This window comes from Staurois parvus, unplaced genomic scaffold (assembly GCF_062004578.1).
Source record: "Staurois parvus isolate SC_StPar_1 unplaced genomic scaffold, SC_StPar_1.0 ptg001220l, whole genome shotgun sequence".
Taxonomy (NCBI): Eukaryota; Metazoa; Chordata; class Amphibia; order Anura; family Ranidae; genus Staurois; species Staurois parvus.
Genome location: NW_028319016.1, coordinates 1,530,893 through 1,546,163, shown reverse-complemented (window position 1 = coordinate 1,546,163; position 15,271 = coordinate 1,530,893). Strand labels below are relative to the sequence as shown.

Below are 15,271 nucleotides of genomic sequence, written 5' to 3'. Positions count from 1 at the left end.
GTCCTTGTCCCACGGCGTCCTTGTCCCACGGCGTCCTTGTCCCACGGCGTCCTTGTCCCACGGCGTCCTTGTCCCACGGCGTCCTTGTCCCACGGCGTCCTTGTCCCACGGCGTCCTTGTCCCACGGCGTCCTTGTCCCACGGCGTCCTTGTCCCACGGCGTCCTTGTCCCGCGGTGTCCTTGTCCCGCGGTGTCCTCTCCCTTTGTCCCGCGGTGTCCTCTCCCTTTGTCCCGCGGTGTCCTCTCCCTTTGTCCCGCGGTGTCCTCTCCCTTTGTCCCGCGGTGTCCTCTCCCTTTGTCCCGCGGTGTCCTCTCCCTTTGTCCCGCGGTGTCCTCTCCCTTTGTCCCGCGGTGTCCTCTCCCTTTGTCCCGCGGTGTCCTCTCCCTTTGTCCCGCGGTGTCCTCGTCCCGCGGTGTCCTCGTCCCGCGGTGTCCTCGTCCCGCGGTGTCCTCGTCCCGCGGTGTCCTCGTCCCGCGGTGTCCTCGTCCCGCGGTGTCCTCGTCCCGCGGTGTCCTCTCCCCGCGGTGTCCTCTCCCCTCGTCCCCACGGTGTCCTCTCCCCTCGTCCCCACGGTGTCTTCGTCCCCACGGTGTCTTCGTCCCCACGGTGTCTTCGTCCCCACGGTGTCCTCTCCCCTCGTCCCCACGGTGTCCTCGTCCCCACGGTGTCCTCGTCCCCACGGTGTCCTCGTCCCCACGGTGTCCTCGTCCCACAGGGTCCTCTCCCCTCGTCCCACGGTGTCCTCGTCCCCACGGTGTCCTCGTCCCCACGGTGTCCTCGTCCCCACGGTGTCCTCTCCCCTCGTCCCACGGTGTCCCCTTGTCACCGCCACTCTCTGGATCAGGAAGGAAGCCCCCAGTTCTCATCGATTTCCTCTTATGTGTGTTCGCTGTGTGCACTCAGCTGCACTGAGATTTATCAAGGAACATAGAGAAGCTTTGTGTGTTGTGTCTGTAAATGATAGGTTTCTAAAAGAACGCAATTCTAAAGATGAAAGGATCGGTCTTACATGGCTGGCCGAGCACTCAAAGATCCATGGGGGGGCACTACATTGTATTTTATGTCTTATGTGGTTAGAAAATATGTATAGACCAGAGGACAGTGTTAAAGCTGAGGTTTGATCTGCCTAGATTTTGTCTTCCTTGGCTCCTCCCACATTCACAGGCTAATTAAATTTTTAAGTAAAACCTTTCTATTTTCATTATGTCTCATTTTAGTCCCAGTGATGTAATTACTGGGTCTCTGTACTTCTCTATGCAATGCAGGCAGATCATGGCTAGTGGGATCATTGCTACTGCCTCAGTACTCCTCTAAAGAGCCCTAAGTGCTGATGCAAGCAGTGGGCTGGAGTTATGCAAATATCAGAATGCTTTGATGGCTGGATGTCAGTGTGGAGGAGTGGGCGTTCGTAGGCAGACTATATTTTACATATACAAATGTGCAAGACTGAAAAGAGGGCTGGAGGCCACCTTTAAAGTGGTAAACCTTTACATATCCCCAGTGAAGTGACTGGCCTCAGGTGATACACAGAAAAGAAACAAATCCTCTTACATAAGTTGTACCTGTTTATCTTTGGCCTTCTCTACTTCCACTTAAAGTGCAGAATTTCTACAGATTGTCTGAGCTTTCAGAAAGCAAGGGGTAGAGAGCTGAAGTTACTCTGCGGAGCTTGGCGAGAGCTGATTCAAGAGAAGGGACACCACCCCCCCCCCCTTTTCACACAGAATCCGAGTTGAGGTTGTCAATCACAGGCTGTGTGCTGGAGCTCCCTCCCCGTCACCATTTTTCTCTTGGTGTCAGGAAAACTTGTCAGAAGTGATTCATGCTGATGGCAGACTAGTGAAGCATCAGAGAGAAGTGGCACTTGGTGCTCTGGATTGAGACAAGTACACACTATAGAGGGATATGCTTTGTTCATATTTCATTTCTGAGGCTTACAACCACTTTACCCAGATTCATCGCATTTCAGTAATGGCACAACGTGGACCGAATACTTCAGGAATGTTTTGCATTTAAAGTGCAGCATGTTGTGTACTGTGCAGATGTACCGCTTCCTGGGATTTATAATAGCCGAGATCCCAGCGGCGACTCCGCCTCCTCTGTGACGTCATCTGGGGTGACATGGCCAACGCGGCGTCACTCTCCTATTTGTACAGGTTCAGCCCTCGCCTTGTGCTACCACCATTGTGCTGTATGGAGCCGGAGCCCCCAGTAATGGGCCCAGCATGCTCAGCTGCTCCAGCCTCACTTTCTCTCACCCCTCCTTTCTCTCCTCCCCCCTTCCTCTCTCCTCCCCCCTTCCTCTCCCCCCTCCCCCTTCCTCTCCCCCCCTTCCTCTCCCCCCCCTTCCTCTCCCCCCCTTTTCTCTCCCCCCCTTTTCTCTCCCCCCCTTTTCTCTCCTCTCTTTCCCCCCCCTTTTCTCTCTTCCCCCCTCCCCCCCCTTTCCCCCCCCTTTCTCCCCCCCTTTCCCCCCCTTCCCCCCCCTTTTTTTCTCCCCCCCCCTTTTTTCTCCCCCCCCTTTCCCCCCCCCCCTTTTTTCTCCCCCCCCTTTCTTCTCCCCCCCCTTTCCTCCTCTCCTCCCCCCTTCCCCCCCCCTTTTCTTTTCTCTCCTCCCCCCCTTTTCTCTCCTCCCCCCCCTTTCTCTCCTCCCCCCCCCCTTTTCTCTCCTCCCCCCCCTTTTCTCTCCTCCCCCCCCCCTTTTCTCTCCTCCCCCCCCCCTTTTCTCTCCTCCCCCCCCCCTTTTCTCTCCTCCCCCCCCCTTTCTCTCCTCCCCCCCCTTTCTCTCCTCTCCCCCCCCCTTTTCTCTCCTCTCCCCCCCCCTTTTCTCTCCTCTCCCCCCCCCTTTTCTCTCCTCTCCCCCCCCTTTTCTCTCCTCTCCCCCCCCCTTTTCTCTCCTCTCCCCCCCCCTTTTCTCTCCTCTCCCCCCCCCTTTTCTCTCCTCTCCCCCCCCTTTTCTCTCCTCTCTCCCCCACTTTTCTCTCCTCTCTCCCCCCCTTTTCTCTCCTCTCCCCCCCCCCTTTTCTCTCCTCTCCCCCCCCCCTTTTCTCTCCTCTCCCCCCCCCCCCTTTCTCTCCTCTCCCCCCCCCCTTTTCTCTCCTCTCCCCCCCCCCCCCCTTTCTCTCCTCTCTCCCCCCCCCCCTTTTCTCTCCTCTCCCCCCCCTTTTCTCTCCTCTCCCCCCACCTTTTTCTTTCCTCCCCCCCCCCCTTTTTCTCTCCACTCCCCCCCCCCTTTTCTTTCCTCTTCCCCCCCCCTCTTCTCTCTCCTCTTCCCTCTCCCCCCCCCCCCCTCTTCCCTCTCCTCTTCCCTCTCCCCCCCCCTCTTCCCTCTCCCCCCCCCCTTCCCTCTCCCCCCCCCTTCCCTCTCCCCCCCCCCCCTTCCCTCTCCCCCCTCTTCCCTCTCCCTCCCCCCTCTTCCCTCTCCCCTCTTCTCTCTCCTCTTCCCCCCACCCTCTTCCCTCTCCCCTCTTCTCTCTCCTCTTCCCTTCATTCTCTCTTCCTCACTGTCTCCCCCCCCCAGCTCCTTTTTTATTCTCTCTTGGGATATTCCCCCCTTGTATATGATGTACACCCACCATGAATGTTGTTTGATGTCCCCCCTGACCTCTCTGTTTTCTCTCTCCTGTAGATGGTCAGCCTCCTGCTGATCGGTGTGGCGGCGTGGGGGATTGGCTTCGGCCTCATCTCCAGCCTGCGGGTGGTCGGTGTGGCGGTGGCCGTGGGAATCCTCCTGTTCCTGATCGCTCTGGTCGGACTCATTGGGGCCATGAAACATCACCAGGTGCTGCTGTTCTTTGTATCCTTTTATTGGACGGATCGGATTTCTGTTCTTTTATAAAATGTAACAAATATTTGCAAATTGAAAATCGCACCGGAAATCTCATCTAGTGAATGCCAGTGTCTTAACGTGCGATTTGCTGCAGTGTGATTTGTTAAAGTAGTTCTTGCATTACTTTTTCTGCAGTTTTGTTGCGATTTCACATACATAGAATATAATGAAAATCGCACTGCAAATTGCCAAAAATCATTGAAAATCTTCAAAAGTAGCAATAAGTGGGCAGACCACTCCAAGGATAGACCATTACAATGAAAGATCTGGAGACCAGCGGCTTACTGGGATAGTCCCGCAAGCAGGGGCAGACTGACAACTCATTGGGCCCCCGGGCAATAGGGGATCATGGGGCCCCTGTGTCCTTGCCCAAACCCAAAAAAGCCTACGAAAAAAGGTACCAGGGGCATCTCATGGGGCCCCCTACTGACCCCGGGCCCTCGGGCAGTGCCCGAGTTTCCAAATGGTCAGTCCGCCCCTGCCTGCAAGCGTGAATGATAGATGGTCATTGGATGAGGGGGAGTGCGGTCCATGTGGGGCACCTTTGTTGAGCACAGTGGAGCGCTTTTTTTGGGAAATGATCCATTCACCAGGATATTGATTACAAGCCGAATACACACACATGCACTTGTTTCACTAACATGGGACTGCTGTATGAGATGGTGATCACACACACAGGTTCAGGACATGCGCGGTCTATCTGGTTTTCTATTCGATTTTTTGGTGATAATTTAACACAAATACAGGACTGCTGCAGTAGTTTGATTTGCTAAACTGCAACATATCCATAAACGCAGGAGCACTTTTTTATGTACTTATTATGGAAATCGCACTGCAAATTGCAAAACATTGCTGAAAATCTGCACATGTAGTAATAAGTGGCCGGTCACACCGGTGCGATTTGGGAACTGAAATAGCACCTGAAATCTCTCATCTAATGAATGTGAATGTTGGCGTCTTAACACGTGCGTTTGCTGCAGCGCGATTTCTAAAGTAGTTCTTGCGTGACTTTTTCTGCAGTTTTGTTGCAATTTCACAAACATAGAATATAATGGAAATCGCTCTGCAAATTGCAAGACATCGTTGAAAATCTTCAGATGTAGCAATAAGTGCCCGGTCACACCGCTGCGATTTGGGAATTGAAATCTCATCTAGTGAATGTCAGTGTTTTAGCACGTGCGATTTGCTGCAGAGCGATTTCGAACGTAGTTCTTGTATGACTTTTTCTGCAGTTTTTTTTTTGCGATTTCACATATGTAGAATATAATGGAAATCGCACTGCAAATTGCAAGACATCGTTGAAAATCTTCACATGTAGCAAGTGCCTGGTCATAAATCGCACTTGAATGCTCATCTAATGAATGCGAAGGTCAGTGTCTTAACACGTGCAATTTGCTGCAGTGTGATTTTCTAAAGTAGTTCTTGTGTGACTTTTTCTGCAGTTCTGATGCAATTTCACAAACATAGAATATAATGGAAATCGCAATGCAAATTGCAAGACATCGTTGAAAATCTTCATATGTAGCAATAAGTGCCCGGTCACACCGCTGCGATTTGGGAATTGAAATTGCACCTGAATTCTCATCTAATGAATGCGAAGGTCAGGGTCTTAACGTGCGATTTGCTGCAGTGCGATTTCTAAAGTAGTTCTTGCGTGACTTTTTCTGCAGTTTGGTTGTGATTTCACATACGTAGAATATAATGGAAACCGCACTGCAAATTGCAAAAAATCGTTGAAAATTTTCACAAGTAGCAATAAAGTCTTCAGAAATCGCGCTGAAATCGCACACAAATCATATGATTTTAAATCGCAGCGGTGTGACTGGTGACTGAAATCTTCAGAAATCGTACACAAATTGCGTGATTTTAAATCGCAGTAGTGTGACCAGTGACTAAACTTTTCAGAAATCACACTGAAATCGCACACAAATTGTGATTTTTTTTTTTTTTTTTTTTTTTTTTTTTTTAATCGCAGCAGTGTGCCCGGTGACTCAACTCCTCAAAATATCCAGTACAATGCCATACTGTATATGCTGCATGTGGGTTTTTTGGCTCACCAAGGTGTATTGGGTAGCACAGTGGCTAAATGGTTAGCACTTCCGCCTGGCAGTACTAGGGTTGTTCGAATCCCAACCACGGTACCACCTGCCTGGAGTTTGCATGTTCTCCCTGTGCCTGAATGGGTTTCCTCCAGTACTCCGGTTTCCTCCCACACTCCAAAGACATGCTGGTAGTTGAATTGGCTCCTGTCTAAATTGTCCCTAGTATGTGTATGTATGGATGTGAGTTAGGGACCTTAGATTGTACGCCCCTTGAGGGTTAGGGACTGATGTGAATGTACAATATATATGTAAAGTGCTGCGTAAATTGACGGCGTTATATAAGTACCTGAAATAAATAAATATTGGGTGATCCATGGGATTCTCGAACACAACGCAATATACCATGCACATATTTAGTGCACCACAGCGGATCAGACTTTCAGGAAAGGGCCCTTTTTATTTTCTCATCTTCGAGTTTTCTTTCTCACGGCAAATATAACATTCGTTTAGGGAAGCCGGTTTGTTCCAATGCTGGCAAATCGAATGTCATTAGAATGCGTCCTGGTGTATGGATTCCTCTGATCGATCTAAGCAGTCCTGGAGGCAGCCCATGCTAAGAACATTCCATCCAAAGAGAAAATGTCCCGAGGGCTCAGTCACGCTTTGTGCTGCAACTGGCGGTTTTCTGCACTGGATATTAAATACAGGTCATCACTAGAGAACATAAAAAACAATTGTTTTTGCCCCAAAACTGTTGTGATATGCAGCACAGAAAAATGCAGAATGTCCGCCTATTTCTGCACCGTAGTGGATGTCACGAATTGTCACTATTTGACGTTTTCAAATAAAGTTGCAAAAAAAAAAGTAATGCGATGGAATGCACATCACACTGCTCCCTGCTAGAGTTTAGTTACCTGCTCGGTAGAATGTTGCATTTTACTGTGCGGGCTAGTATGAATATAGCCATAGAGCATTTCAACCCTAAAAGTAAGCGTAAAAACATTCGATCTGAAGAGAGAACCCCAAGAACCTTCGATCCGCGAACACCCAGAGAACATATGATCAGAAAATACCCTAAGAACATTCGATCTTAAGAGAGAGAGAGAGAGAGTACCCTAAGAACCTTCGATCCACGAACACCCAGAGAACATGTGATCAGAAAATACCCTAAGAACACTAAGAACATTTGATCTGAAGAGAGTAAGAACCTTCGATCTGCGAACACCCAATTTGGGTATTCGCAGATTGAAGGTCCTTGGGGTACATTCACTCTCTCTTCAGAAAATATCCTATGAACATTCAATCTGAATAGAGAGAGAGTACCCTAAGAACCTTCGATTTGCGAACACCCAGAGAACATATGATCAGAAAATACCCTAAGAACATTCGATCTGAATAGAGAGAGTACCCAAAGAACCTTCGATCCGCGAACACCCAGAGAACATATGAGCAGAAAATATCCTAAGAACACTAAGGACATTTGATCTGAAGAGAGAGAGAGTACCCTAAGAACCTTCGATCTACAAACAGCCAGAGAACGTATGCTCAGAACATACCCTATAAACATTCAATTTGAAGAAAGAGAGTACTCTAAGAACCTTCGATTTGCGAACACCCAGAGAACATATGATCAGAAAATACCCTAAGAACACTAAGAACATTTGATCTGAAGAGCGAGAGTACCCTAAGAACCTTCGATCTACGAACACCCAGAGACCGTATGCTCAGAAAATACCCTATGAACATTCGATCTGAATAGAGAGAGAGAGAGTACCCTGAGAACCTTCGATCCGCAAACACCCAGAGAACATATGATCAGAAAATACCCCATGAACATTATGAAGAGAAAATACCCTAAATACATTTTAGAATATTTGATCAGAAAATATCCTAAGAACATGCCATCCGATTAGAACATTTTGATCAGAAGAGAACATTTAATCCGAGGAGAAAAGAGTCCGTGAACCTAAGCATGCAAAGCCTAGTGTACATCCTTGGCGTACCGGTGCAGGGATAAATCCGCTCTGGTGTGCAAGCATGGGAGCAGGGGCGGACTGACCATTTGGAACCTCGGGCACTGCCAAAGGGCCTGGAGTCAGTAGGTGGCCCCATGAGATGCCCCTGGTACCTTTTTGCATATGCTTTTTTGAGTTTGGGCAAGGACATGGGCCCCATGATCCCCTATTGCCCGGGGGCCCCATGAGTTGTCAGTCTGCCCCTGCATGGGAGTTGCTCCTTCCAGAGCCAGCCAATCAAGATGGCCTGAAGATGTTGAACCTTAAAGACAACCAGGCAGGGAGCTTGCAGAGGTCTCATCGCTGGAGGGGAGGTAAGTAGATGGGACTATAACTCCACTTTACATGCAGACCAAGCTGTTAAAGGGACAGTAATAGAGGGTGAGACAAATAAAAGCAGGACCAGTGGTGCTCCAGGGGGTGAAACATCAACTGTGTTTGTTTTTTTTTTTTTTTGTTTTTTTGTTTTGTTCTTTTTCTTTGGATTACCATTGTAATGTGACATTTCTGGTTTGACATGTGCCCTTTAGAACCTCCACCAGGTCACCTTATGCTGCAGATAGACAGACAGGTCCCATAGCTGCACTGTAATATGTTTCAGTGTATGGCGTGTTGATGGCGGAGCATGTTGTGACGAGTCCCATGGCGTCTGTAGGAGAGGTGCGACTCTGAGTCATGGTGCAGCGCGATGTTTGATTAGTAGGAGCAGCTGCCGGTTGTGTACTCAGCACATGTAATCTGATGAAAATTGAATGCCGTGGATTTACCGGCTTTAAAAATGGGACAATGGTTTGATGGCTGTCCAATCATCTGTGCCCATTACTTTTAAAAATGTTCTGTTTGCTGGACCAACAGGGTGCTAAAGCGGCCCATAGGATTTTGGGGATTATTTTTAAATGAAGCAGTGTGCAGTGCAGGGTGACAACGCTACTTCCTATTGGAAGGAAGCCGCTTAGCGTTGTCAGCCTGAAACATTAACCCGAGGATAAAACAAACCTTAACACCAAAACTCAATTTTTGGAATTTGCATTTACATGTGTTAGTAATTGCAATCATATGTACAGTTTTACTTGGTGTATCCAGGTACATTTTTATACTTTTTTTTTTTTTTTTTTTTTTTTATTTTCTCAGGACAGATTGGGCTTTCATTTGATGGTAAATTGTACGGGATATCTCTTATTTAATTTTTTTTATCAAAGGAAAACTGACCTGAAATCATAATTATTTTTAAAATTAAGCTGGAAATTTATAAGCTATTACTATAACCTACCACCAAAGAACAGCCCAAAATAAATTCTTCTGCTCCTGACATTTGCAGCAAAACTGCATAAGTGTACATTATTTGTTGTATGTACTTGTAGCAGAGCCCAGAAACAATGGTGCACTTTTTTTTTAATATACTGATACTTAAAACACACAGATACTAATTAAAAAAAAAAAAATTATATATATATATGTATGTGTGTGTGTGTGTGTGTGTGTGTGTGTGTGTGTATATATGTGTATATATATATATATATATAAAAAATTTTTTGTATTTATTCCTACCTATTTAAATCCTACCTAAATTATACTGACCCTGACCTTTTGACTCTTCTTACCTTGGCTTTAACACTGACCCTGACGACCTAGCTATTTTTTTTTTTTTCTTTTTTTTTTTTTTTTTTTTAATTTAATTATTTATCTTTTACACACTTGTTTGTTTCCATCTTTCTCCTCTGCAAGATGCAATGTATCTTTATCTCCATTCAGATGGGAAAGAAAACACAGGGGTGGGCTGCACAGTTACTGTGAGGGGGGAAAAAAGGCATTCCTTTCCTAAAGGAAAAACCACAGCACCACCTGCCTGGAGTTTGCATGTTCTCCCTGTGCCTGTGTGGGTTTCCTCCAGGCAATCTAGTTTCCTCCCATAATCCAAAAACATACTGGTAGGTTAACTGAATCCTGTCGAAATTGTCCCTAGTATGTGTATGTGAATGTGAGTTAGGCACCTTAGATTGTACGCCCCTTGAGGGTTAGGGACTGATGTGAATGTGCAATATATATGTAAAGTGGCACCACCTGCCTGGAGTTTGCATGTTCTTCCTGTGCCTGTGTGGGTTTCCTCCCACACTCCAAAGACATGCTGGTAGGTGAATTGTCTCCTGTCTATATTGTCCCTAGTATGTGTATGTATGATTGGAAGTTAGGGACCTTAGATTGTACGCCCCTTGAGGGTTAGGGACTGATGTGAATGTAAAATATATAAGTAAAGTGCTGCGTACATTGATGGCGCTATTTAGGTACCTGTAGTAGTAGTAATAATAATAAAGTGTTCTTACTGCACATGTATAAAACAGAAATGAATTGGCCGCAAGGTGAGGCTGGGAGTGACTAGCTAGGAGTTGAATTATCTAGTAACAAATCAGAGGGGGCTCAGAAACATACCAAGAAAAAAAAAAAAAAGACTGCTATGCCAACACCTATAGTATATAATTGTATATTATCTTATTACTCAAACTTTGTGAAACCTCCTTAATATTTTGTCTCCAGTACATGATCATTCTTTTCTTGGTGTTTATAGTCCAGTTCTCTGTTTCCTGCGCTTCGTTGGCATTAAACAAAGAGCAGCAGGTAAAGTTTACTTATCAAGTTTTTATATTTTTCTTGTGAGATGAATGTATGTTTGTCATTTTACAATTTATTTACATATTTTTTAATAACCCTAAAGCAGACCTTTTTTGCTCTGCTCTGCTTCCTCCTCCCTCCCATAACAGAATCAAAAGAATTTTTTTTTTTCTTTAAAGAAAATATTTCAAAAAGTTCAGGTCCATCATTCTCCTAGGTGAGAATGATGTACCCATGCGCCACAGGAATGCCATGGGTCAGTCCAATGCGGGATTTCTGCTCATGCGCATTGGTTCTGCAGACTGGCTCCTGGGATTCCTACGACCAGGGGCGGACTGAGCATTTAGGAACTCGGGCACTGCCCGAGGTCCCCAGGTCAGTAGGGGGCCCCATGAGATGCCCCTAGTACCTTTTTCATAGGCTTTTTTTGGGTGTGGTTTGAGTGTGGGCGAGGACACGGGCCCCATGATTTCCTATTGCCCGGGGGCCCCATGAGTTGTCAGCCCGCCCCTGCCTACGACACTGCCCAGGAGGCAGATTACGGCATAGGATGTCAGGGCTAATAGCGCTTTTAGGAGCATTATTGTTTTATTAGCATTTTTACAGTACATGTAGAAAAAATGCCGCTAGGAGTGTTTTAGTAGCGTTTTAAAGTTTTTTTTTTTTTTTTTTTTTTTTTTTTTTTTTTTTTTTTTTTTTTTTCTGCTGGAAAAACGCTCCAAAAAACTCCACATAAACAATTTTTTTTTCTGTTCTTAGATGCTGAAGCCCAAAAATTGCTAATAGCCTAAGGCTACGTTCACATATGTGCAGGTGGTGCCGCTGCGGATCCGCATAAAAATCCGTGTAGCTGCACCACCCACACAGAGAAATGCGGACCCGTGGGCCAGTGCCATTAATTCTAATGGCACGACACCCGCACTGGAAAGCATAACCGTACTGGAAACCGAGGTTCCCGTGTGGGCTGCATTTTCACAAGAAGTGCAGGCACTTCTTCCTTGCGTGTTCTGGGGCACGGGAGTCCATTCAAATGAATGGGCTCTCATGCCTGCCCAAAACATGGCCCGCACGGCTGCATAGATGTGAACCGGGGGTAAAGTAGTGTGCATGGACACATAGGAGAACACTATTTAGCTTCTAGTGGCCCCATGATCCCCTATTGTCCGGGGGCCCCATGAGTTGTCAGTCCGCCCCTGGTCATGATTAACCACTTCCCGACCGCCCTATAGCAGAACTACTGCTACAAGGCGGCAGGGCTGCGCAAAATCACATATATGCTTGATTTTGCATTTCCAGGTAGGGGGCCTGCACGCGCCGCCGTTGGTGTCTACAGCTGTTGATCACCGGGTCCCGGTCAGAGATTCCCCGCCGGCACCCAGCGATCGCCGAGGAACACTGACAGGGTAGAGGTCTGTATGTAAACAACACAGATCTCTCCCCTGTCAGCTCCAGCATGCTAATTTGTATTGTTCTACATAGCACATCCATACAAAGCAGTGTGCTTACACAGTAAAACACACACAGGCCACATAGTTTTACTACAGCACACAGTTAACCCTTTGATCGCCCCAGATATTAACTCCTTCCTGCCCAGTGTCAGTACAGTGCCAGTGATGTTTTTTTAGCACTGATCACTGTATTGGTGTCACTGGGGATATCCGTGGCAGTTCCTCCCTAGTGTCAGAATGCCCACCGCAGTCCCGCGATAAATTGCTGATTGCAGCCATTAATGATATAAAAAATAAATAATTCCAGTATATATATACCATTTGTAGATGCTATGACTTTCACATAAACTAATTAATCTGAGCGATTTGGGATTTTGTTTTTTAACATAACATTTTTGCCTAAATTTATGACAAAATTAGATTTTTTATTTATTACTAGATATGTATTATAGCAAAAAGTAAAAAATATATATATTTTTTTTCAAAATTGTTGATCTTTTTTTTGTTTATAGCACATAAGATAAAAAAAAAACGCAGAGGCGATCAAATACCACTGAAAGAAAAATCTATTTGTGGGGAAAGAAGTCCTAAATTTCATTTGTGTGCAGCATTGCATGACCGCACAATTGTCGGTTAAAGTAACGCAGCGCCATGTTGCAAAAAAAGGCCTGGTCAGGAAGGGGGGGTCAGGAAGGGGGGGAAATCCTCTGGAGGGCAAGTGGTTCAAACGTTAAAAATTATTACATTTTATTCAATAGGAAACCTAAAATCATTGAAAACAGACATCTAGATTGTGATCAACAAACACAATACTTCCAATCTAAAATACAAGTTCAGATGAAAAAAACATTTAACATGATTGCCACCACATTAACATTAATCCAGATCTTGTACCAAACAGACGCGTTTCGTGAATCCGCGTTCACTTCTTCAGGAGACCTAAACAGTCATGGGTGCAGTGTATATATCGCCAATACTAATGGTGAAACACAAAATCGGAAAATAACCGTGCAACAGGAAAGCACCCACTGCAGTACTAGTCCAAACCAGGAGCTGTAGGGAGGTCTAGGACGCCCATGCAGGGAAAGCCGAGGGTGGTGACACTTGACAATCGAACTGAAAAATCATAATCCGATAGACTGGAAAGATGTCCACCAGTGAATGTTTCTTCATGGAACATGTCAGGACCAGGGGCGGACTGACAACTCATGGGGCCCCCAGGCAATAGGGGATCATGGGGCCCCTGTGTCCTTGCCAAAACTCAAAAAAGCCTATGAAAAAGGTACCAGGGGCATCTCATGGGGCCCCCTACTGACCCCGGGCCCTCGGGCAGTGCCCGAGTTTCCAAATGGTCAGTCCGCCCCTGGTCAGGACTGGTACAAGATCTTGATTAATGTGGTGATCACGTTGAATGTTTTTTCATCTGAACTTGTCTTTTCTATTTGAAGTACAGGCATACCTCGGTTTACAAATATAATTTGTTCTGCGGGACTTTTTGTATTGCGAAAAATTTGTAAACCGAAACGCGGTTTCCCATAAAGATGCATTGAAAACCAATTAATCTGTTCCAGAGGTCAGAAAAAAGTAAAAATAAAGTATTTTATCCATTCAAAACTCTTTATAAAGTGCACTTTAAAGGCATAAATACTGTACAGGGACATGATTAACCCCCGGTTCACATTTATGCGGCCATGCGGGCCACGTTTTGCACAGGCATGAGAGCTCATTCATTTGAATGGACTCCCGTGCCGGTGACACGCAGAGAAAGAAGTCCCTACACTTCTTTGGAAAACGCAGCCCACAACCTCGGTTCTCAGTACGATTGCTTTTTCCAGTGCGGGCGGCGTGCCACTAAAACTAATGGCACCCGTCCGCGGGTCCGCATTTCTCTGTGCGGGTGGTGTGGCTGCACATATGTGAACCTAGGAATGAATTCGTAAGTGTATTGAAAACCAATTAATCTGTTACGGAGGTCAGAAAAAAGAAAAAAAAAAGTCTTTTATCTGTTCAAACTCTTTATAAAGTGCACTTTAAAGGCATAAATACTGTACAGCAGTGGTTCTCAACCTGTGGGTCGCGACCCCTTTGGGGGTCGAAAGACCCTTTCACAGGGGTCACCTAAGACTATCGGAAAACACATATTTCCGATGTGTAAAGAGCAGCTACTGTGTTGAAAGCAGCTACTGTGTTGAAAGCAGCTACTGTGTTGAAAGCAGCTACTGTGTTGAAAGCAGCTACTGTGTAGAAAGCAGCAGTACTGAAGGTAAAACGATACTTCATAAATTATGATTACTGGGTAAATAATTTTATGGTTGGGGGTCACCACAACATGAGGAACTGTATTAAAGGGTCGCGGCATTAGGAAGGTTGAGAACCACTGCTGTGCAGGGACATGATTATAAAAAAATCGTAAATGCATTGAAAACCAATTAATCCGTTCCGGAGGTCAGAAAAAAGTTTTTTAAAAAAGTATTTTATCTGTTCAAAACTCTTTATAAAGTGCACTTTAAAGGCATAAATACTGTACAGGGACATGATTAAAAAAAAAATTTGCAAAAAAAAATTCGTAAACCGAGCCATTATTTTCAATGGATTTTCATTCGTAAACCGAATATTATGTTAACTCAGGCGTTTGTAAAATGAGATACGCCTGTATTGTGTTTGTTGAGCATGATCTATGGCTGTTTTCAATGATTTTATGTTTCCTTTTGAATAAAATGTAGTAATTTTAACTCTTTTTTTTGACTCGGTAAAGTCCCTTGGGCAATTCTCTTTTCTATTTGCATTGTATTTTGGGACTGAGTAACGGTTTGTCAACACATACCCGCCAATAACTTTTTATATGGGGTGTCAGGGGTCCACAGTGTGTCTGTGCATGTGCAAGGGGACAAGTGAATGCGCAGACATGCTGCAGAGATCTGCTGCATCCCGCAGACCTGGCAAAGATGAATGCGCAGACATGCTGCATGAATCTTTGCCAGGTCTGCGGCATGCAGCATATCTCTGCAGCATGTCTGCGCATTCACTTGTCCCCTTGCACATGCACAGACACACCGTGGACCCCTGAAACCCCATATAACAAGTTCTTGGCGAGTATGTGTGGACAAAGCGTGGCTCGGTCCCAAAATACAGTGCAAATAGAAAAGGGAAATGCTTGAAGTCATGCTTAAAGAGTTAAAATTATTACATTTTATTCAAAAGGAAACCTATAAAATCATTGAAAACAGACATTCTTTCATACAACGACAGTTTTTAAATTAAATTTTTCATAAACATTGTAATAGAATACCTCCAAGCAAAACTGTTAGAACTTTAATGGCACCACAATAAAA

At 45.8% G+C, this 15,271-nt stretch overlaps 1 protein-coding gene across 1 annotated transcript in view; it reads left to right on the top strand.

Moving 5' to 3' along the window:
* The window catches only part of TSPAN13 (tetraspanin 13), a 93,216-nt gene that overhangs the window by 47,539 nt on the left and 30,406 nt on the right, over positions 1-15,271 (top strand). Inside the window, exons 2-3 of the mRNA XM_089660248.1 lie at positions 3,627-3,794; positions 10,417-10,497. Of these exons, the coding sequence (XP_089516374.1) occupies positions 3,627-3,794; positions 10,417-10,497 (249 nt within the window). The remainder of the gene's footprint in view (positions 1-3,626; positions 3,795-10,416; positions 10,498-15,271) is intronic.